Source organism: Salmo salar, chromosome ssa03, assembly GCF_905237065.1.
Source record: "Salmo salar chromosome ssa03, Ssal_v3.1, whole genome shotgun sequence".
NCBI classification, from domain to species: Eukaryota; Metazoa; Chordata; class Actinopteri; order Salmoniformes; family Salmonidae; genus Salmo; species Salmo salar.
Window position 1 is genome coordinate 400412 of NC_059444.1, and position 24375 is coordinate 424786.

The 24375-nt window shown below is 42.7% G+C and overlaps 1 protein-coding gene across 1 annotated transcript in view; it reads left to right on the top strand.

Moving 5' to 3' along the window:
* The first annotated feature begins 1630 nt into the window (after positions 1–1630).
* Positions 1631–24375, top strand: part of LOC106563963 (V-set and immunoglobulin domain-containing protein 10-like 2) — a 40718-nt gene continuing 17973 nt past the window's right edge. Inside the window, exons 1-9 of the mRNA XM_045714348.1 lie at positions 1631–1769; positions 8515–8645; positions 8777–8927; positions 9033–9113; positions 9195–9374; positions 11921–12063; positions 16273–16444; positions 16711–16943; positions 23139–23313. Of these exons, the coding sequence (XP_045570304.1) occupies positions 1685–1769; positions 8515–8645; positions 8777–8927; positions 9033–9113; positions 9195–9374; positions 11921–12063; positions 16273–16444; positions 16711–16943; positions 23139–23313 (1351 nt within the window). The 5' untranslated portion in view covers positions 1631–1684. The remainder of the gene's footprint in view (positions 1770–8514; positions 8646–8776; positions 8928–9032; positions 9114–9194; positions 9375–11920; positions 12064–16272; positions 16445–16710; positions 16944–23138; positions 23314–24375) is intronic.

The window sequence follows — 24375 nt, forward strand, 5'->3', positions numbered from 1 at the left end:
GTGCTTTTATGATGTCATTTGCCACAGCTATAGCTGCAGTTTGTACTTGTATTTATCAAGGCAGCAGCTACTCTTCCTGGGGTCCGACAAAATTAAGGCAGTTATAGAATTTTAAAAACAGATTTCACAACACAGTAAGTGTGTGCCCTCAGGCCCCTACTCCACTACCACATATCTACAACACAAAATCCATGTGAATGTGTGTATAGTGTTTATGTTATCATGTGTGTGTATGCATGTGTCTGTGCCTATGTTTGTGTTGCTTCCCAGTCCCCGCTGTTCCAAAAGGTGTATTTTTATCTGTTTTTTAAATCTGAATCTACTGCTTGCATCAGTTATCTGATGTGGAATAGAGTTCTATGTAGTGATGGATCTATGTAGTACTGTGTGCGTCCCATAGTCTGTTCTGTACTTGGGGACTGTGAAGAGACCTCTGGTGGCATGTCTTGTGGGGTATGCATGGGTGTCTGAGCTGTGTGCTAGTCGTTTAAACAGACAGCTCGGTGCTTTCAACATGTCAACACCTCTCACAAATACAAGCAGTGATGAAGTCAATCTCTCCTCCACTTTGAACCAGGAGAGATTGACATGCATATTATTACTGTTTGCTCTCTGTATACATCCAAGGGCCAGTCGTGCCGCCCTGTTCTGAGCCAATTGCAAGGTGTTTTATATTGCAGGTGCAGGTGTTCCGCAATTGCAGGTGTTCCGCTAGCGGAACGTCTAGATGTAAGAGGCTAATCCCAGTCATGTGTTTTATATATTGGTTCTAATCCCAGTCAGGTGTTTTATATATTGGTTCTAATCCCAGTCATGTGTTTTATATATTTGTTCTAATCCAGCCAGGTGTTTTATATTTTGGTTATAATCCCAGTCATGTGTTTTATGTATTTGTATTTATTAGGGATCCCCATTAGCTGCTGCCACTCTTCCTGGGGTCCAAACACCAAAGCACCCACATTAGATATACAGTGGGAAGAAAAAGTATGTGAACCCTTTAGAATTACCTGGATTTCTGCATAAATTGGTCATAACATTTGAACAAAAATAGACAAACCCAGTCTGCTTAAACTAATAACACACAAACAAGTATATTTTTTATGTCTTTATTGAACACACCGTGTAAACATTCACAGTGCAGGTTGGAAAAAGTATATGAATGCCTGGATTTAATAACAGGTTGACCCTCCTTTGGCAGCAACAACCTCTGTAGTTATTTATTGGTTCGAATTCCAGACAGGTGTTTTTTGTTGGTTATAATCCAGCCATGTGTTTTATATATTGCTTCTAATCCCAGCCAGGTGTTTTATAAATTGGTTCCAATCCCAGCCAGGTGTTTTATATATTGGTTCTAATCCAGCCAGGTGTTTTATATATTGGTTCTAATCCAGCCAGGTGTTTATATATTGGTTCTAATCCAGCCAGGTGTTTTATATATTGGTTCTAATCCAGCCAGGTGTTTTATATTGGTTCTAATCCAGCCAGGTGTTTTATATATTGGTTCTAATCCCAGCCAGGTGTTTTATAAATTGGTTCTTATCCAGCCAGGTGTTTTATATATTTGTTCTAATCCAGTCAATTGTTTCATATATTGATTCCAATCCCAGCCAGCTGTTTAATATATTGGTTCTAATCCAGCCAGGTGTACACGGGATCCCAGTTCACTATCCCTTGGATTCTGCGGATGAACACAGGTACCTATGCCTGTCTGGCTCAGAACACATACCTCAACACCCGCACTCGCAAGACCATCAGCCTCACCGTCTTCTGTGAGTAACCTCTGACTTCTAAACCCTGACCTCTAACCCCTGATCCCCATCTGTCGAACCTTAAATGTGATGCATTTCAAAGTGCTTAAACACATAAAATAATAAAAGATAAAAACTAGGAGGCAAAACAAAATTGTAAAACAAAATTAGATCAAATAAAATAGTAAAACAATAATTAAATACTAACTGTCTATCTGAGATTAATACAAATAAATAAAAATAAGATACACCTATGAAATGGGGAGATTTTAATCAAATAGATTGTATGTCTAAAAACACCATATGTAACAGCACAGCTTAAAAGGTGTTTTTAAGATCCTTCTTAGTGGCTGAAGGCAGCCTCACCAAACGTTTTAGTTTTGACCTTTGGAACAACTAAAAGGCCAGTGCCAGATGATTTGAAGGACCAACTGGGCACATATGTGACCCACCACGTAGATTCAGTCCTATGTAGCAAAATTTGAAATTGTGTTTTTTACATTGGATAAAAGTAGAGACTCAGGGATCCAAAATGTTATATTATACCATGTAGTTGAGTAATCATGGAAAAGTAATTCTGCTTTGAAAGTTGATAAACTTGTAACCCTCGCTTTTGAGAAAATGTCCCATGAAAATGTTGGTATACCAACTGCAGAGCTCTTCTTTGTCTCCACCCATTCAGCATCATTCACACCCTCTTAAGCCTTAGCCCCACCCCTCTTTTTAAGGATTCACATGTGAGGCCATGTGCAAAACAAAGTGAAATCGATAGTGTAGTAAACAATCCGATTTCAAGACTAAAAGTGATGAAAGTAGTAGTAAAAAGTAGAAGTAAAAATACACTTAACCTTGACCTACATCCTAATCTGACTTTGGTGCAGGTCATGGTGTTCTTCACATTACCATCTCTGGTAAACACACACTATATCAAATAAAATCAAAGTTTATTTGTCACATGCAGAGGATAAAGAAGGTGTAAACCATAGAAGGAAATGGTAACTTGCACAGTGGAGTCTTTTGTTTAGATAGTTAGCTATCTAGCTAAACAATTAACCATAATGCCTACTCATTCTAACCTTGCACCATGCATGAATCTGCAGGTAGCTATAGCTAACCAACTAGGTTCAATGTTAGCTAGATAGCTAACATTAGGCTATAACTAGCAATGCAAATGGATTTTTGAGATACAAATAATATTACTACACAGATTATACACATAACATTAGCTAGCGAGCCAGCAAGCCAAATTTCGCTAGCTAGTTTACAGTACGCTCTTGCAATGAAAATGACTCTGACTAAATTAGTAACGTATAATATTGGAAAATGTAGTTATCTGGACTTTTACCCATATACATGGATGAACGCTTCTCCCTCTCTGTCACGGATGCGATGGTTACCCTTAGTTTCAAGATGTAATCCGGAGATGTCTATGTTATAGACAGAGTCATGCTACATGGCAGACCAATCCGAACTCATCTCTCAGCATGTCCAGCCCATCCATTATCTCAACCAATCATGGCTAGCGGGAAGGTTCCTGTATTTTTCGTGGTTAAACCAACTACAGTAGGGTCGTAATTCAACAATTGTATTCATATTTAGAGATGGCACACAAGACTGTTATTAAGACACATGAAAGTGAACATGTTTCAGAAGGCATTTCTGACCAAAAAATGCATTTTGATATAAATAAAAAATTAAACTTTCAAGTGCCTCTCCTGTGAAGTAGTGACATGCGACATACGCCTAGCCTCTTGAAACGGGTCACATATCTTAACAGCATGTCAGGCATGTATTCAGGTGCCAGAGGATATGAGGGACCAACCAGGCACATATCTTAACAGCATGTCAAACATGTATTCAGGTGCCAGAGGATATGAGGGACCAACCAGGCACATATCTTAACAGCATGTCAGGCATGTATTCAGGTGCAAGGCCACGTAATGCTTTCAAAATCAATTCTAAAACTAACAGGCAACCAATGCAGGGACTTTTTATGTGTGTTGTCTCCTTCTGATCTTTGCGAGCACACGTGCTGCTGTATTCTGAATTAATTGTAGTTGGCTAATGTTTTTTGGGAAGACCAGAGAACAAAGCATTGCAGTAGTCAAGCCTGCTAGTTATAAAAGCATGCATTAGTCTCTAAGTGTTGGCCCGGCTGAGAAACAGACTTTTGCAATATTTGTGGGGCTTGCGCAGCGAAAGCCCCAGCTTCAATCTTTGACATACTTACGGTGCATTCAGAAAGTATTCAGACCCCTTGACTTTTTCCACATTTTGTTACGTTACAACCTTATTCTAAAATGTATTAAATTAATTGTTTTCCTCATCAATCTATCCACAATACCCCATAATGACAAAGCAAAACGAGGTTTTTAGAAATGTTTGCAAATTTATAAAAATGTAAAACAGAAATACCTTATTTACATAAGTATTCAGACCCTTTGCTATGAGACTAAAAATTGAGCTCAGCTGCATTCTGTTTCCATCGATCATCCTTGAGATGTTTCTACAACTTGATTGGAGTCCACCTGTGGTAAATTCAGTTGATTGGACATGATTTGGAAAGGCACACAGCTGTCTATGTAAAGTTGTTGACTTTGCATGTCAGAGCAAAAATCGAGCCATGGGATCAAAGGAATTGTCCGCAGAGCTCCGAGACAGGATTGTGTTGAGGCACAGATCTGGGGAAGGGTACCAAAACATTTCTGCAGCATTGAAGGTCCACAAGAACACAGTGGCCTCCATCATTCTTAAATGGAGAAGTTTGAAACCACGAAGACTTCCTGGAGCTGGCCGCCCGGCCAAACTGAGCAATCTGGGGAGAAGGGCTTTGGACAGGGAGGTGACCAAGAACCCGATGGTCACTCTGACAGAGCTCCAGAGTTCCTCTGTGGAGATGGGAGAACCTTCCTGAAGGACAACCATCTCTGCAGCACTCCACCAATCAGGCCTTTATGGTAGAGTGGCCAGATGGAAGCCACTCCTCTGTAAAAGGCACAGGGCAGCCCGATTGGCGTTTGCTAAAAGGAACCTAAAGGACTCAGACCATGAGAAAAAAGATTCTCTGGTCTGATGAAACCAAGATTGAACTCTTTGGCCTGAATGCAAAGCGTCATGTCTGGAGGAAACCTGGCACCATCCCTAAGGTGAAGCATGGTGGTGGCAGCATCATGCTGTGGGATGTTTTTCAGCGGCAGGGACTGGGGACTAGTCAGGATCGAGGGAAAGATGAATGGAGCAAAGTACAGAGTGATCGTTGATAAAAACCTCCAGAGTGCTCAAGACTTCAGACTGGGGTGAAGATTCACCTTCCAACAGGACAACAACCCTAAGCACACAGCCAAGACAACGCAGAAGTCTCTGAATGGCCCAGCCAGACCCCAGACTTCAACCCGATTGAGCATCTCCGGAGAGACCTGAAAATAGCTGTGCAGCGACGCTCCCCATCCAAGCTGACAGAGCTTGAGAGGATCTGCAGAGAAGAATGGGAGAAACTCCCCAAGTACAGGTGTACCAAGCTTGTTGCATCATACCCAAGAAGATTCAAGGCTGTAATCGCTGCCACACAGTGCTTCAACAAAGTACTGCATAATGGTCTGAATTCTAATGTAAATGGGATATTTCAGGTTTTTTTTAATACATTTTCAAAAACCTGTTTTTGCTTTGTCATTATGGGGTATTGTGTGTAGATTTATGAGGGGGGAAAAAACAATTTAATCTATTTGAGAATAAGGCTGTAATGTAACAAAATGTGGAAAAGTCAAGGGGTCTGAATACTTTCCGAATGCACTGTATTATTATTATTGTGGGGCTTGCTCAGCAAAAGCTTTAATCTTCAACATACTTCTTCCTATTATTATTATTAGTAGTAGTAGTTTATTCTTTACCACACTAGTCCTCCTACACCTTCTAAACTAGAAACTCCAACGTGCAGAGCGTCTCTAAAAAGTTAAAGCTGTTTTAGTAACCGCATCAACATTTTTTGTAACTTTTTTTGCAAACTGCCATTTTGACCTCTCCCCCAATAAGTCAGACAAAAACATAGAAGGTATGACATCCTCCCCTACTCTGCTTGTCAAATATGAAAGCGGATTAGGAATACCCTCTACCAATCTGTAGATAGAGCTGTTTTAGTAACCCATCAACTGATCTCTTTCTAGCTGCAGTAAGTTATGTAAGAAGCTAGCAGATGAATTATTTACTAACAAAAGCTGCAAATTCCAATAAAACCTCATGTTTTGAAGTTCACTTTCCTTCCTTTGTCCAACGTAACTATCATGATTCTAGCAAAGACATTTTGTGGGTCAGAGTGCAGTACGTAGTTAATATTAAAGAACAAACTTACTGCTTTAGCCAAAAGGGAGCAGTGTTGCCAATGCTACTGTTGAATAGCAACGCTTGACACGCGGGAATGAATGTCTTAATAGCCCTTCATATTCCCATGATTTGTCAATCTGTTTCAGACCAAACAGCTAGCTCTAAGATGTTGAATACTTTCCCAGTCTGGAGGACCTGGAAGGATGAAGGGAAGATTTGTAATGCGAACTACATTACTAGACATGCTCTAAATAACTTAACTTGCTAGTTTGACAGTTTCTATAGAGAAGGGTGGGCTGTATCTCTCTGACTGGATAGAGTGGATTAGGAATACCTTCTACAAATAAAAGGTTGCAGCTGTTTCTTGGAGCTTAGAGTGACAACAAGTGGTATGGTGATGTCTACTAACCGCTCTCTGTGTCATCATTGAGCAGTCCAAATGGAGTCGTTGCTGTCACGTCCTGACCCTTGGAAGAGGTCATTTGAGTGGTCAGGGCGTGACAGGTGGTTTGTTTTGTATGTATTTTGGGTTTTCTGTTTCTATGTGGGTTTTTCTAGATTTCTATTTCTATGTTTTGTTTTCTATGTTTTGGCCGGGTATGGTTTCCAATCAGAGGCAGGTGTCTTTTGTTGTCTCTGATTGGAAGCCATACTTAGGCAGCCTGTTTTTCCTTTGTGTTTTTGGGTTTTCCGTTTTGTTGATTTACCTGACGGAACTGTTGGCTGTCGTTTTTTGTTATTTTGTTTAAGTGTCGTCATAAATAAAGGAAATATGAGCACTTTACACGCTGCGCCTTGGTCCTCCTTCGACGACCCTTGTGACAGTTGCTATGTCAAAGATATAGAGGGCAATAAATATGATGAGGATGAAGAGTGACCACAATTACTGATCATAACCACACAAATATTGACCACACAACAACTGAACCACACAACTACAGACCACAACCACACAACTACTGACCACAACCACACAACTAGTGACCAAAACCAGACAACATCTGACCACATCTAGTGACCACTACCACACTACGACTGATAACAACCACATAACTTCTGACCACAACCACATAACTGCTTCCCCCATCTAGTGACCACTACCACATCTAGTGACCACTACCACATCTAGTGACCACTACCACATCTAGTGACCACTACCACATCTAGTGACCAAAACCACTCAACTGCTGACCACAACTTCTGACCACAACCAAATAAATACTGACCACAACCACATAATTTCTAACCGGAGAACTACAGTGTACTCAACTCCTGAACCACACAACTACTGACCACACAACTACTGACCACACAAGTACTGACCACAACTACTGAACCACTCAACTCCTGAACCACACAACTACTGACCACACAACTACTGACCACAACTACTGACCACACAACTACTGACCACACAACTACTGACCACACAACTACTGACCACACAACTACTGACCACAACTACTGACCACAACTACTGACCACACAACTACTGACCACAACTACTGAACCACAACTACTGACCACAACAACACAACTACTGACCACACAACTACTGAACCACAACCACACAACTACTGACCACAACTACTGACCACAACTACTGACCACAACTACTGACCACACAACTACTGACCACAACTACTGACCACAACTACTGACCACAACAACACAACTACTGACCACACAACTACTGAACCACAACCACACAACTACTGACCACAACTACTGACCACAACTACTGACCACAACAACACAACTACTGACCACACAACTACTGAACCACAACTACTGAACCACACAACTACTGACCACAACTACTAACCACAACTACTAACCACAACTACTGACCACAACTACTGAACCACAACTACTGAACCACAACTACTGACCACAACTACTGAACCACAACCACACAAGGTCTGACCACACATCCTACTACTGACCATAACCACACTACTACTGACCACTATTGAATATAGATGGGAATTATACATTATTATACTATTCAAATAATATAATTAAAGTACAACTTTTTAAACTTCTTTCACTACTACAAAAATACATTTAAAGAGCTTTAGCAAGCCCCACAACTTTACTATTAAAGTTTCAATCCAGTTCTTAAATGGTAAAAAGCTGATTTTGTCACATTAGAGATGTGTGAGTCTAAAATCACACCTAGGTTTTTAGCCTGCTGGGTTGCAATAGTGCCAGAGATTTTGACTGACTGTCTAGGCCAGGCTATTGTGCAATAGTGCCAGAGAATCAGTTTATCTCTATGGGCCATAGATTTGTCTTTGTTTAGCAAAAGGAAGTTTTCTGAAAACATTTTAGTGATACTTTCTGATGCTTCTCTCTCTCCTCTCCATATGGTCTCGCCTCACACACACAAACACATAGTCAATAACAACACAGTCAACACAGTGTTGCGCTGTATGTTGTCCCCCAGTTCCTCCAGATGGTTCCCCCTCCTGCTCTGTTCTGCCAGCAATGAACTACTCCTCCCTCAACCTGACCTGTTCATGGCCAGGGGGCCTGCCCCCCCCTTCACTACGCTGGACCACAAACCTTCTGGCACAGGTACACACACACACACACACACACACACGTATACACACGCACACACACACATGCACACACACACGCACAAACACACGCAAAAAGGCTCCTAACAAGTTAAATGATTGTTGTTCTGGTTGTTATTGTAACAGGGAGGGGCGTGGCTTGGGGGTGAAGGGGTGTGGCCAGCCAACAATGTTTCCGTACTGCAGTCTGGATCCCAGACCTCTAACAACTCTCTGTTCACCTGCCTTGGGATACACCCTGCTCTCAACACCTCCACACAATGCACTGCACGGGCCTGTAAGTCACACACACACACACACACACACACACACACACACACACACACACACACACACAACGCTGCCCCTAACTTGCCCCTCCCTCTCTCTCTCTCTCTCTCAGGGTCTCCTTATGGTGAGCCAGTGTGTTCTGCTTATGCCACCGGTAAGAACCAATACCTGCTGCTGTCCTGCTCCTGGGAAGGTAACTACAACAACAGTAACAGCCACAACAACCACCACCACAACAACAATACATATAATTATAATAATACTGTTCTTGTAGGTGGGTCTCCCAGGGCTGTGGTGTGGTGGGAGGGGCCTAAAGGAGAGGGAAGGGGCCAAGAAGTGGAGACCTCCAACATCCTGGTACTTCGTTCTAACTCCACCCAGAATGGACAGGCCTACACCTGCTACGCCAAACACCCCCTGGACACACGCACCAGGACCTGCAGCCTTAGACTGGGTAAGCACATACACACAAACCAACAAGGTCTTACGGTTTCAGGTCAATTTTTGACGAATCATGGACAAACATCTATTTTCAACCTATTTTGGACTGTATTCTGTCCACATGGTTACAGGTTTGCAATAGGGTTAAAACAGAATCAACAGTTATGAAATGAATTCCAACTCGTTAAGTTTGGGCTAGCATTTGGGATAGTAAAAAATATATAATAATACCCTGTTTCAAAATCAAATCAAATTGTATTGGTCACATACACATGGTTAGCAGGTGTTAATGCGAGTGTAGCGAAATTCTTGCGCTTCTAGTTCCGACAGTGCAGTAATATCTAACAACTAATCTAACAATTCTCAACGACTACCTAATACACACACATCTAAAGGGGTGAAGGAGAATATGTACATATGAATATATGGATGAGCGATGACTGAGCGGCATAGGCAAGGTGCAGTAGATGGTATAAAATACAGTATATTTTATATGAGTAATGTAAGATATGTAAACATTGTTAAAGTGGCATTATTTAAAGTGGCATTGTTTAAAGTGACTAGTGATCCATGTATTAAAGTGTCCAGTGATTGGGTCTCAATACAGTATATGCATGTGATATGAGTAATGTAACATATGTAAACATTATTGAAGTGGTATTATTTAGAGTGGAATTGTTTAAAGTGACTCGTGATCCATGTATTAAAGTGTCCAGTGATCAGGTCTCAATATTGGGCAGCAGCCACTCTGAGTTAGTGATGGCTGTTTAAGAGTCTGATGGCCTGGAGATAGAAGCTGTTTTTCAGTCTCTCAGATCCCAGCTTTGATGCACCTGTACTGACCTCGCCTTCTGGATGATAGCGGGGTGAACAGGCAGTGGCTCGGGTGGTTGCAGTTGCCATACCAGGCTGTGATACAGCCCGACAGGATGCTCTCGATTGTGCATCTTCTAACCCTAACTTAAAACTTTCCACCTCTCCACTGCTGACCCTTTGATGTGGATAGGGGGGTGCTCCCTCTGCTGTTTCCTGAAGTCCACGATCATCTCCTTTGTTTTGTTGACGTTGAGTGAGAGGTTGTTTTCCTGACACAACACTCCAAGTGCCCTCACATCCTCCCTGTAGGCAGTCTCATCGTTGTTGGTAATCAAGCCCACTGCTGTTGTGTCGTCTGCAAACTTGATAATTGAGTTGGAGGCGTGCATGGCCACGCAGTCGTGGGTGAACAGGGAGTACAGGAGAGGGCTGAGCATGCACCCTTGTGGGGCCCCAGTGTTGAGGGTCAGCGAAGTGGAGATGTTGTTTCCTACCTTCACCACCTGGGGGCGGCCCGTCAGAAAGTCCAGGACCCAGTTGCAGAGGGTGGGGTTGAGACCCAGGGCCTCCAGCTTGATGATGATGAGCTTGGAGGGTACTATGGTGTTGAATGCTGAGCTGTAGTCAATGAACAGCATTCTTACATAGGTATTATTTTTGTCCAGATGGGAAAGGGCAGTGTGCAGTGTGATGGTGATTGCGTCATCTGTGGACCTATTGGGGCGGTAAGCAAACTGAAGGGGGTCTAGGGTGGCCGGTAAGATGGAGGTGATATGATCCTTGACTAGTCTCTCAAAGCACTTAATGATGACAGTAGTGAGTGCTACGGGCGGTAGTCATTTAGTTCAGTTATCTTTGCCTTCTTGGGTGCAGGAAGTATGGTAGCCATCTTGAAGCATCTGGGGACAACAGACTAGGATAGGGAGTGATTAAATATGTCTCTAAACACACCAGTCAGCTGGTCTGCGCATGCTCTGAGGACACGGCTAGGGATGCCGTCTGCGCCAGCAGCCCTGCGAGGGTTAACATGTTTAAATGTTTTACTCACATCAGCCATGGAGAAGGGGGGGGGGGTGGCGCAGACTTTGTTAGCGAGTCGCGACGGTGGCACTGTATTATCCTCAAAGTGGGCAAAGAAGGTGCTTAGTTTATCTGGAAGCTTGACGTCGGTATCCGTGGCGTGGCTGGTTTTGTTTTTGTAGTCCGTGACTTCCTGTAAACCCTGCCACATATGTCTCGTGTCTGAGCCGTTAAACTGCAAATCCACCTTTTCCCTGTACCGGCATTTTGCTTGTTTGATTGCTTTGCGGAGGGAATAACTACACTGTTTATATTCAGCAATATCGCCTGACCTCTGTCGTTCTGCCCCTGAATGAGGCAGTTAACTCACTGTTCCTAGGCCGCCATTGAAAATAAGAATTTGTTCTTAACTGACTTGCCTAGTAAAATAAATCAAAATCTACTGGGTTTAACTAACAGTATAATAGACATGTACTGGGTTTAACTAACAGTCTAATAGACATGTACTGGGTTTAACTAACAGTCTAATAGACATGTACTGGGTTTAACTAACAGTTGGATAGACATGTGCCGGGTTCACATGGTGTCTGTATATTAAAAAACAGTGATTGACTCTCTCTCTCTCTCTCTCTCTCCGTGTCCGGTGTGTGTGTGTGTGTGTGTGTGTGTGTGTGTGTGTGTGTGTGTGTGTGTGTGTGTGTGTGTGTGTGTGTGTGTGTGTAGAGGCTCCAGTCTTGTTGACCCAGCGTAGTGTGGTGTCTGTGTTCGAGGGCAGTGATGTCCAGCTCACCTGTATCCTGCAAGCTAACTATCCCCCGGTCAATCAGATCATCTGGTTCAACAACCGCAGACAGGAAGTCATACAGGTACATGCCCTGCCCCCTCTGAATCTGGTGCCAATGACCTGCTGCTAATCTAGGCCAGGTTACTGTACAGTACTTTGAAGACTGCCATCGGGCTCCTTTTATTTACGGCTGGTTGGCACTTTCCTCTAATTACCTCCACTTAGCTGTCCGTGTCGGGGTGCCCAGCTCCCGTATTCCCAGCAGAGGGAGCCAACATCGCCTCACGTACCTCCCCTCTATTACCATCCCCCTGGGTAGACCTCCTGGGATACCACAAAGCCCTTCTTACGTCAGCTGATGTCACAAAATGCTGTACAGATACCCAGCCTTAAACCCCAAACAGCAAGCAATGCAGGTGTAGAAGCACGGTAGCTATGAAAAACTCCAGGCCAGAACCTAGGAAGAAACCTAGAGAGGAACCAGGCTATGAGGGGTGGCCAGTCCTCTTCAGGCTGTGCCAGGTAGCGATTATAACAGAACATGGCCAAGATGTTCAAATGTTCATAGATGACCAGCAGGGTCAAATAATAATAATCACAGTGGTTGTCGAGGGTGCAATAGGTCAGCACCTCAGGAGTAAATGTTAGTTGGCTTTTCATAGCTGATCATTCAGAGTATCTCTACCGCTCCTGCTGTCTCTAGAGAGTTGAAAACAGCAGGTCTGGGACAGGTAGCACGTCCGGTGAACAGGTCAGGGTTCCATAGCCGCAGGCAGAACAGTTGAAACTGGAGCAGCAGCACGACCAGGTGGACTGGGGACAGCAAGGAGTCATCAGGCCAGGTAGTCCTGAGGTGTGGTCCTAGGGCTCAGGTCCTTTTAGAGAGAGAGAGAGAGAGAGAGAGAGAGAGAGAGAGAGAGAGAGAGAGAGAGAGAGAGAGAGAGAGAGAGAGGGAGAGAGAAAGAAAGAGAAAGAAAGAGAGAAAAAGAGAGAAAGAGAGAGAGAATTAGAGAGAGAATTAGAGAGAGCATACTTAGAATCACACAGGACACCGGATAAGACAGGAGAAATACTCCAGATGTAACAGACTGACCCTAGCCCCCTGACACAAACTACTGCAGCATAAATACTGGACGCTGAGACAGGAGGGGTTGGGAGACACTGTGGCCCCATCCGACAATACCCCCGGACAGGGCCAAACAGGCAGGATATAACCCCACCCACTTTGCCAAAGCACAGCCCCCACACCACTAGAGGGATATCTTCAACCACCAACTTACCATCCTGAGACAAGGTCGAGTATAGCACATGAATATCTCCTCCACGGCACAACCCAAGGGGGGCGCCAACCCGGACAGGAAGATCACGTAAATGACTCAACCCACTCAAGTGATGCACCCCACCTAAGGACGGCATGGAAGAGCACCAGTAAGCCAGTGACTCAGCCCCTGTAATAGGGTTTGAGTCAGAGTATCCCAGTGGAGAGAGAAAACCGGCCAGGCAGAGACAGCAAGGGCGGTTCGTTGATCCAGTGCCTTTCCGTTCACCTTCACACTCCTGGACCAGACTATACTTAATCATAGGACCTACTGAAGAGATGAATCTTAAATAAAGACTTAAAGGTCGAGACTGAGACCGAGTCTGCATCTCTCACATGGATAGGCAGACCATTCCATACAAATTGAGCTCTATAGGAGAAAGGAAATAAGGGGCCTAGCCAGAACCATGAATAACACCCCCAGACACACCAAACTTTATAGTTGGCACTATGCATTGGGGCAGGTAGCGTTCTTCTGGCATCCACAAAACCAGATTTGTTGTCAGACTGGCAAATGGTGAAGCGTGATTCATCACTCAAGAGAACCAGTTTCCAGTGCGACAGAGTCCAATGGCGGCTCCCGACGAACAGTTATTGTGCTGACGTTGCTTCCAGAGGCATTTTATAGCTCGGAAGCGAGTGTTGCAATCAAGCACAGATGGTTTTTACGCACTACGCACTTCAGCACACAGCAGTCCCGTTCTGTGAGCTTGTGTGGCCTACTACTTCGAGGCTGAGCCGTTGTTGCTCCTAGACGATTCCACTTCAAAATAACAGCACATGCTGTTGACCGGAGCAGCTTTAGCAGGGCAGAAATTTGACGAACTCACTTGTTAGAAAGGTGGCGTCCTATGACAGTGTCACGGTGAAAGTCACTGAGCTCTTCCATAAGGCTATTCTCCTGCTGTCACGGCTGTTCAAAGGATCGGACCAACGCGCAACATGGCTGTAGTTCCACATATTTATTTATCCCGTGAAACGTTTGCAATACACCAAAATACTTGTAAAAACAAAACAACAAACCGTGACGGAGAGAAAATAACACAAAAAATTTAACAACCCACAACCACAAATGGAAAAACCCCCTACATAAATATGATCTCCAATTAGAGACAACGAGAACCGGCTGCCTCTAATTGGAGATCATCCCAACAACCCCAACATAGAAATAGAAATCTAGAATAACAACATAGAAACAGATAACAAGAAAACCACCCAAAAACACCCCCTGTTCACGCCCTGATCTACTCTACTATAGAAAATGACATCTTACAAGGGTCAGGACGTGACACCTGCCAATGTTCATCTATGGAGAATGCATGGCTGTGTGCTCGATTTTATACAACTGTCAGCAACAGGTGTGGCTGAAATTGACGATTCCACTCATTTGAAGGGATGTCCACATACTTTGTATATATACTGCTCAAAAAATAAAGGGAACACTTAAACAACACAATGTAACTCCAAGTCAATCACACTTCTGTGAAATCAAACTGTCCACTTAGGAAGCAACACTGATTGACAATAAATTTCACATGCTGTTGTGCAAATGAAATAGACAACAGGTGGAAATTATAGGCAATTAGCAAGACACCCCCAATAAAGGAGTGGTTCTGCAGGTGGTAACCTGCAGAACCTGCAGATAAGCCTCCCAGTAAAGCATTAGAAACAATCAAGCAACCCAGAAAAATGCTAAAAAATAGCCCATATTAACATTTGTTGCCTAAGAAACAAGGTCCATGAAGTAAATAACTTTCGTATAACAGATTACATTCATATTCTGACTATCTATGAATCTCACTTAGATAATACCTTTGATGATACAGTGGTAGCAATACATGGTTATAACATCTATAGAAAAGACAGAAATGCCAACGGAGGCGGTGTTGCTGTCTATATTCAGAACCACATTCCTGTCAAGCTTAGAGACGATCTAATGTTAAATATTGTTGAAGTAATATGGCTACAGGTTCATCTGCCTCACCTAAAGCCCATTCTGGTGGGAAGCTGCTATAGACCACCAAGTGCTAACAGTCAGTATCTGGATAATATGTGTGAAATGCTTGATAACGTATGTGATACCAACAGAGAAGTATATGGATACTAATAAGCATGGACCCATTAACAAAATTACTGCAAAAACTGTTAAATCCCCATTAAATCCCCGTGGATTGATGAGGAATTTTAAAATTGTATGTTTGAGAGGGATAATGCAAAAGGTATGGCAATTAAGTCTAGCAGCCCATCTGATTGGCAAACATACTGCAAATTAAGAAACATGTGACTAAACTAAATAAAAATAAAAAGAAACTACACTATGAAACAAATAAATTATATAAAGAATGATAGTAAAACGTTTTGGAGCATCTTAAATGAAATTCCTGGAAAAAAAAGCCAACTTGGCTCCTTCATTCATTGAATCAGATGCTCATTCATCACAAAGCCACTGATATTGCAAACTACTTTAGTGACTTTTTCATTTGCAAGACAAGCAAACTTAGGGATGACATGCCAGCAACAAACGCTGACACTACACATCCAAGTATATCTGGCCAAATTATAAAAGACAAGAATTGTACTTTTGAATTCCATAAAGTCAGTGAGGAAGAGGTGGAAAAATATTGTTATCTATCAATAATGACAAGCCACCCGTGTCTGACAATTTGGAAAATTACTGAGGATAATAGCAGACGATATTGCCACTCCTATTTGCCACATCTTTAATTTAAGCCTTATTTTTGCTGGAGCCCAGGAAGAGTAGCTGCTGCTTTGGCAGCAGCTAATGGGGATCCATAATAAATGCAAAATACAAAAAGGTTATGAAAATGTGAAGAATGTGAAGAAACATAGATATCTGCTGTATATTTTGTTTAATTAACTGCAGAACTACCTGTGACAAGTAGAGTTAAAATGTGATTGGTTGATTCACAGGAAGTAACGTGTAGAGTTAAAAGGTGATTGGTTGTTTGACAGGAAGTCCAGGAAGCCCTGGCCACAACCAGGAAGTATGTGCTGCGTCGCGCAGCTGCATGGACCAACCTGACGGTCTTAGAGACGGATGGAACAACAGACAGCGGCCAATACTGGTGCTCCGCTAGCAACGCCGTGGGAGGGACTGAGATCCCTGTTACGCTATTGGTCAAGAGTAAGATCCCTGTTACGCTACTGGTCAAGAGTAAGATCCCTGTTACACTGTTGGTCAAGAGTAATATGCCTGTTACGCTATTAGTCAAGAATAAGATCAATAAAGCTTTAGTCTGTACACCCACAAAACAAAACAAATTGGTTTTCTGATGAACTGAATGGCTATTTCATTACTGTTCTACTGTACCTCCTCCTCTCATCCCCTTCTCTTTCTCTGACCCCCCCCTCCCCCATCCTCTCTGTCTCCCTGCCCTCTCCCCCTCTCAGGATACCCCATGCCTCCCAATGTGACCCTGGTAAGGCTGGTTTACAGCAGTCGGCAGCGCAGAGAGGTGGAGCTGGAGTGGCAGATGGAGGGAGAGGGAGAAGGAGGAGAGGGAGGAGGGCTGACTGGGTTCATACTTGAGCGCAGACTAGAGGAGGCACCAGGGAGGAGGAGAGGAGAGGAGGAAAAAGAGAAGGAGAGAGAGGAGGCTGGTACAGATCCTGCTGACCAAGAGGTGAGCCAGAAAGAGAGTTGGGGGGGGCAGAGAACAGAGTTGGGGGGCCAGAGAACACACAGAATAATACAATTCTGTTATTCTGCATGGAATAATTAAGTTTGTTGTTCCAGCAGATACCATGATAGTTGTGTTGTTACGTCCTGATCAGTATTTAGGTATGATTTGTATTATTGTTTGGTCAGGACGTGGCAGAGGGTATTTGTTTTGGTTGGTTCGGGGTGGTGGTTTGATTAGAAGGGTGTTTGTTTTATTATTTCCGGGTTTGGGTTATGTTCTATGTTTTTCTGTATTTCTATGTTATCTCTAGTTTAGTATTTCTATGTTAGGTATTGGGTGTTGGACTCTCAATTGGAGGCAGGTGTTTGTAGTTGCCTTTGATTGAGAGTCCTATATATAGGAATGGGTTTTGTTTGTATTTTGTGGGTAGTTGTATTTCGCACTGCTGTTATTTATTTAGCCTGTGAAACTGTCGGTCTGTCGTTCTTTGTTTTCTTGTGTTTTTCGTGTTCACTACTTATTATTAAATATTATGATGAACATGCAACCCGCTGCGCCTTGGTCCTCTCTTTCCTACGACACCCGTGACATGTGTTCTATCTAGTAGATACCATGATAGATGTGTTCTATCTAGTAGATACCATGATAGTGGTGTTCTATCCAGTAGATACCATGATAGTTGTGTTCTATCCAGTAGATACCATGATAGTTGTGTTCTATCCAGTAGATACCATGATAGTTGTGTTCTATCTAGTAGATACCATGATAGTTGGGTTCTATCCAGTAGATACCATGATAGTTGTGTTCTATCCAGTAGATACCATGATAGTTGTGTTCTATCCAGTAGATACCATGATAGTTGTGTTCTATCCAGTAGATACCATGATAGTTGTGTTCTATCCAGTAGATACCATGATAGTTGTGTTCTATCCAGTAGATACCATGATAGTTGTGTTCTATCTAGTAGATACCCTGATAGTTGTGTTCTATCCAGTAGATACCATGATAGTTGTGTTCTATCTAGTAGATACCATGATAGTTGTGTTCTATCTAGTAGATACCCTGATAGTTGTGTTCTATCTAGTAGATACCATGATAGTGGTGTTCTATCCAGTAGATACCATGATAGTTGTGTTCTATCTAGTAGATACCATGATAGTGGTGTTCTATCCAGTAGATACCATGATAGTTGGGTTCTATCTAGTAGATACCATGATAGTTGTGTTCTATCTAGTAGATACCATGATAGTTGTGTTCTATCTAGTAGATACCATGATAGATGTGTTCTATCTAGTAGATACCATGATAGATGTGTTCTATCCAGTAGATACCATGATAGTTGTGTTCTATCTAGTAGATACCATGATAGTTGTGTTCTATCCAGTAGATACCCTGATAGATGTGTTCTATCTAGTAGATACCATGATAGATGTGTTCTATCCAGTAGATACCATGATAGTTGTGTTCTATCTAGTAGATACCATGATAGATGTGTTCTATCTAGTAGATACCATGATAGTTGTGTTCTATCCAGTAGATACCATGATAGTTGTGTTCTATCCAGTAGATACCATGATAGTTGTGTTCTATCTAGTAGATACCATGATAGTTGTGTTCTATCTAGTAGATACCATGATAGTTGTGTTCTATCTAGTAGATACCATGATAGTTGTGTTCTATCCAGTAGATACCATGATAGTTGTGTTCTATCCAGTAGATACCATGATAGTTGTGTTCTATCTAGTAGATACCATGATAGTTGTGTTCTATCTAGTAGATACCATGATAGTTGTGTTCTATCTAGTAGATACCATGATAGTTGTGTTCTATCTAGTAGATACCATGATAGTTGTGTTCTATCTAGTAGATACCATGATAGTTGTGTTCTATCTAGTATATATCATGATAGTTGTTTTCTATCTACGCACAAAAAGCTTATTTCTCTCAAATTCTGTGCACAAACGTGTTTACATCCCTTTTTGTGAGAATTTCTCATTTGCCAAGATAATCCATCCACCTGACAGGTGGGGTGTATCAAGAAGCTGGTTAAACAGCATGATCATTACACAGGTGCATCTTGTCCAAGAGAATTCTCGTTGGTTATTGTCACAGCCGTGTATATCCCTCCTCAAGCAGATACCACAACGGCCCTCAAGGAACTTCACTGGACTCTATGTAAACTGGAAACCATATATCCAGAGGCTGCATTTATAGTAGCTGGGGATTTTAACAAAGCAAATTTGAGAACAAGGCTACCTAAATTCTATCAGGTTGTGAAGGCAGGAAACAAAATCTTCACTTTGCTGATCCTCAACACTGGGGCCCCACAAGGGTGCGTGCTCAGCCCCCTCCTGTACTCCCTGTTCACCCATGACTGCGTGGCCATGCATGCCTCCAACTCAATCATCAAGTTTGCAGACGACACAACAGTAGTGGACTTGATTACCAACGATGACGAGACGGCCTACAGGGAGGATGTGAGGGCACTCGGAGTGCAGTGTCATAAAAACAACCTCTCACTCAACATCAACAAAACAAAGGAGATGATCGTGGACTTCAGGAAACAGCAGAGGGAGCAGCCCCCTATCCACATCGATGGGACAGCAGTGGAGAAGGTGGAACATTTTAAGTTCCTTGGCGAACACATCACAGATAAACTGAAATGGTCCACCCACACAGTGTGGTGAAGAAGGCGCAACAGCGCCTCTTCAACCTCAAGAGGCTGAAGAAATGTGGCTTGTCATTTAAAACCCTTACAAACTTTTACAGATGCACAATTGAGAGCATCCTGTCGGGCTGTATCACCACCTGGTACGGCAACAGCACCGCCCACAACCGCAGGGCTCTCCAGAGGGTAGTGCGGTCTGCCCAACACATTACTGGTGCCACTGCCTGTTCACCCCGCTATCATCCAGAAGGCGAGGTCAGTACAGGTGCATCAAAGCTGGGACTGAGAGACTGAAAAACGGCTTTTATCTTTTATCTCAATGCCGTCAGACTGTTAAACAGCCATAACTAGCACATTAGAGGCTGCTGCCTATAGGCATAGACTAGGAATCACTGGCCACTTTAAGGAATGGAACACTAATCACTTTAACCTCTTACATCTAGACGTTCCGCTAGCGGAACACCTGCTCCAATATCCAATGATGGGCGTGGCGCGAAATACAAACTCCTCTAAAATCCGAAAACTTCAATTTTTCAAACATATGACTATTTTACAGCATTTTAAAGACAAGACTCTCATTAATCTAACCACACTGTCCGATTTCAAAAGGCTTTACAACGAAAGCAAAACATTAGATTATGTCAGCAGAGTACCCAGCCAGAAATAATCAGACACCCATTTTTCAAGCTAGCATATAATGTCACATAAACCCAAACCACAGCTAAATGCAGCACTAACCTTTGATGATCTTCATCAGATGACAACCCTAGGACATTATGTTATACAATGCATGCATGTTTTGTTCAATCAAGTTCATATTTATATCAAAAACCAGCTTTTTTACATTAGCATGTGACGTTCAGAACTAGCATACCCCCCGCAAACTTCCGGTGAATTTACTAAATTACTCACGATAAACGTTCACAAAAAGCATAACATTTATTTTAAGAATTATAGATACAGAACTCCTCTATGCACTCGATATGTCCGATTTTAAAATAGCTTTTCGGTGAAAGCACATTTTGCAATATTCTCAGTAGATAGCCCAGCCATCACGGCTAGCCATTTAGACACCGACCAAGTTTAGCCCTGACCAAACTCCGATTTACTATTACAAAAGTTTGGGTTAGGGTTAGGGTTAGGGTTACCTTTGTTGTCTTCGTCAGAATGCACTCCCAGGACTGCTACTTCAATAACAAATGTTGGTTTGGTCCAAAATAATCCATCGTTATATCCAAATAGCGGCGTTTTGTGCGTTGCGTTCAAGACACTATCCGAAGTGTAAATAAGGGTCACGAGCATGGCGCAATTCGTGACAAAAGATTTCTAAATATTCCATAAACGTACTTCGAAGAATGTCAACCGCTGTTTAAAATCAATTTTTATGCAATTTTTCTCATAAAAAAGCGATAATATTCCGAACGGGTATCTGCGTTTAGGTAAACAGACGAAAGAAAACAAAGCATTCTGTCGACGCGGGCACGAGCCTGAGTCTCACAGTACTGTAACCAGCCACTACCCAAACGCGCTACTTTTTTTCAACCAGAGCCTGCAAAGCCACGATTCAGCTTTTTGCCGCCTTCTGAGAGCCCATGGGAGCCGTAGGAAGTGTCACGTAACAGCAGAGTTCCTCTGTAATGGATAGAGATAATCAAGAAGGGCAAGAAATTGTCAGACAGGGCACTTCCTGCATGGAATCTTCTCAGGTTTTGACCTGCCAAATGAGTTCTGTTATACTCACAGACACCATTCAAACAGTTTTAGAAACTTTGGAGTGTTTTCTATCCAAAGCTAATAATTATATGCATATTCTAGTTTCTGGGCAGGAGTAATAATCAGATTAAATCGGGTACGTTTTTTATCCGGCTGTGAAAATACTGCCCCCTAGCCATAACAGGTTAATAATGTTTACATATCTTGCATTACTCATCTCATATTTATATACTGTTTTCTATACTTTTCTACTGTACCTTAGTCCGTTCCGCTCTGACATTGCTCGTCCATATGTATATAGCCTTATTTCATTCCTACTTAGATTTGTGTGTATTAGGTAGTTGTTGTGTAATTTGTTAGATATTACTTGTTAGGTATTACTGCGCTGTCGGAGCTAGAAGCACAAGCATTTCACTACATCCGCAATAACATCTGCTAATCACATGTATGTGACCAATAACATTTGATTTGATTTGACAACGAACACAATTGCATTTTATCAAGTGCAATTTGAACGTACAGAGAGATACCATGACGAGATCTTGCGGCCCATTGTCATCCGTCTCCATCACCTCATGTTTCACCATGATAATGCGCGGCCCCATGTCACAAGGATCTGTACACAATTCCTGGAAGCTGAAAATGTCCAGTTGGGCTGCATACTCACAAGACATGTCTCCTATTGAGCATGTTTGGGATGCTCTGGATCGACGTGTATGACAGCGTGTTCGAGTTCCCACCAATATCCACCAACATCGCACAGCCATTGAAGAGGAGTGGGACAACATTCCACAGGCCACAATCAACAGCCTGATCAACTCTATGCGAAGGAGATGTGTCACACTTCATAAGGCAAATGGTGGTCACACCAGATACTGACTGGCTTTCTGATCCATGCCCCTACCTTTTTTTTACGGTACACTATATATACATATATATATGTCAGCCACACCCATTGCTGAAAGGTGTATAAAATGGAACCGTGTTCTCTGCGGTGATGAATCACGCTTCACCATCTGGCAGTCCGACAGACAAATCTGGATATGGTGGATGCCAAGAGAACACTACCTGCCCAAATGCATAGTGCCAACTGTAAAGTTTGGTGGAGGAATAATGGTCTAGGGATGTTTTTCATGGTTCAGGCTCAGCCCCTTAGTTCCAATGAAGGAAATCTTAATGCTACAGCATACAATGACATTGTAGACGATTCTGTGCTTCCAACTTGTGGCAACAGTTTGGAGAAGGCCCTTTCCTGTTTCAGCATGACAATGGCCCCGTGCACAAAGCGAGGTCCACAGAGAAATTGTTTGTTGAGAACAGTGTGGAAGAACTTGACTGACCTGCACAGAGCCCTGACCTCAATCCCATTGAACACCTTTGGGATGAATTGGGACGCCGACTGTGAGCCAGGCCTAATCGCCCAACATCAGTGCCCGAACTCACTAATGCTCTTGTGGCTGAATGGAAGCAAGTCTCCTCAGCAATGTTCCAACATCTAGTAGAAAGTCTTCCCAGAAGAGTGGATGCTGTTATAGCAGCAAAGGGGGACCAACTCCGTATTAATGCCCATGATTTTGGAATGAGATGTTTGACAAGCAGTCCACATACTTCTGGTCGTGTAGTGTATCTGTGACCAACAGATGCATATCTGTGTTCCCAGTCATGTGAAATCCACAGATTAGGGCCTAATGAATATATTTCAATTGACTGATTTCCTTATATGAACTGTAGCTCTGTAAAATCTTAGAAATTGTAAAAAAAAAAGTTGACATTTTTTGGTCATTGCAGATATTAATATAGTTTTGTTGTTGTAGGAGCAGCGACAGGAAAAAAGGAGTCGTTTCTCTCCATGGAAGCAGGTGGCGGTATTGGAAGCCAGGGAGAGGGTCCACACGCTGGGCAACATGACCCCAACAGATACCTACCAGATACGCATCACAGCTGTCAATCACAGAACCCTCGGACACCCCTCCCCCCCAGAAACACCAGGTGAGTGAGATATATTATTACTACCATTATTGTTACTACTATCATATTATTATATACTATTATATTAAAAAGGGGGGAAAGGATACAGAGGGGGAGGGAGACAACGAGAGTGTGAGACAGAAAGAGAGGGAGGCAGAGAGAGAGGGGGATAGAGACAGCAAGAGAGAAGGAGACAGCGAGAGAGAGAGAGGGAGAGGGAGAGAGGGGATAGAGAGAGAGAGAGAATTTGAGTTAAAAAAACTTTATTGGGTCTGGGAACCCAAAACACAATAAACACTCAAATCAAATCAAATGTTATTTGTCACATACACGTGTTTAGCAGGTGTTATTGCTGGTGTAGTGAAATGCTTGTGTTTTTACCTCTAACAGTGCAGTAATATCTAACAGTAATATCAAAACATTTCACAACAATACACACAAATCTAAAGTATAGCAATGGAATTAAGAATATATAAATATTTGGGCGAACAATGTCAGAGTGGCATAGACTAAGATACAGTAGAATAGAATACAGTATATACAAATGAGATGAGTAATGCAAAATATGTAAACATTATTAAAGTGGCTAGTGTTCCATTATTAAAGTGGCCTGTGATTCCAAGTCTATGTAATGGTTGTTGTCCTTGATCATCTTTTTTGGCCTTCCTGTGACATCGGGTACTGTAGGTAGTTTACCCCCAGTAATGCGTTGGGCAGACCGCACCACCCTCTGGAGAACCCTGTGGTTGTGGGCGGTGCTGTTGCCGTACCATACGATGATACAGCCTGACAGGATGCTCTCAATTGAGCATCTGTAAAAGGTTGTGAGGGTTTTAGGTGACAAGCCTCCTGAGGTTGAAGAGGTGCTGTTGCGCCTTCTTCACCACACTGTGTGGGTGGACCATTTCAGTTTGTCCGTGATGTGTACGCCAAGGAACTTAATTAACATTTTCCACCTTCTCCACTGCTGTCCCGTTGATGTGGATATGGGGTGCTCCCTCTGCTGTTTCCTGAAGTCCACGATCATCTCCTTTGTTTTGTTGATGTTGAGTGAGAGGTTGTTTTCTTTACACCACACTCCGA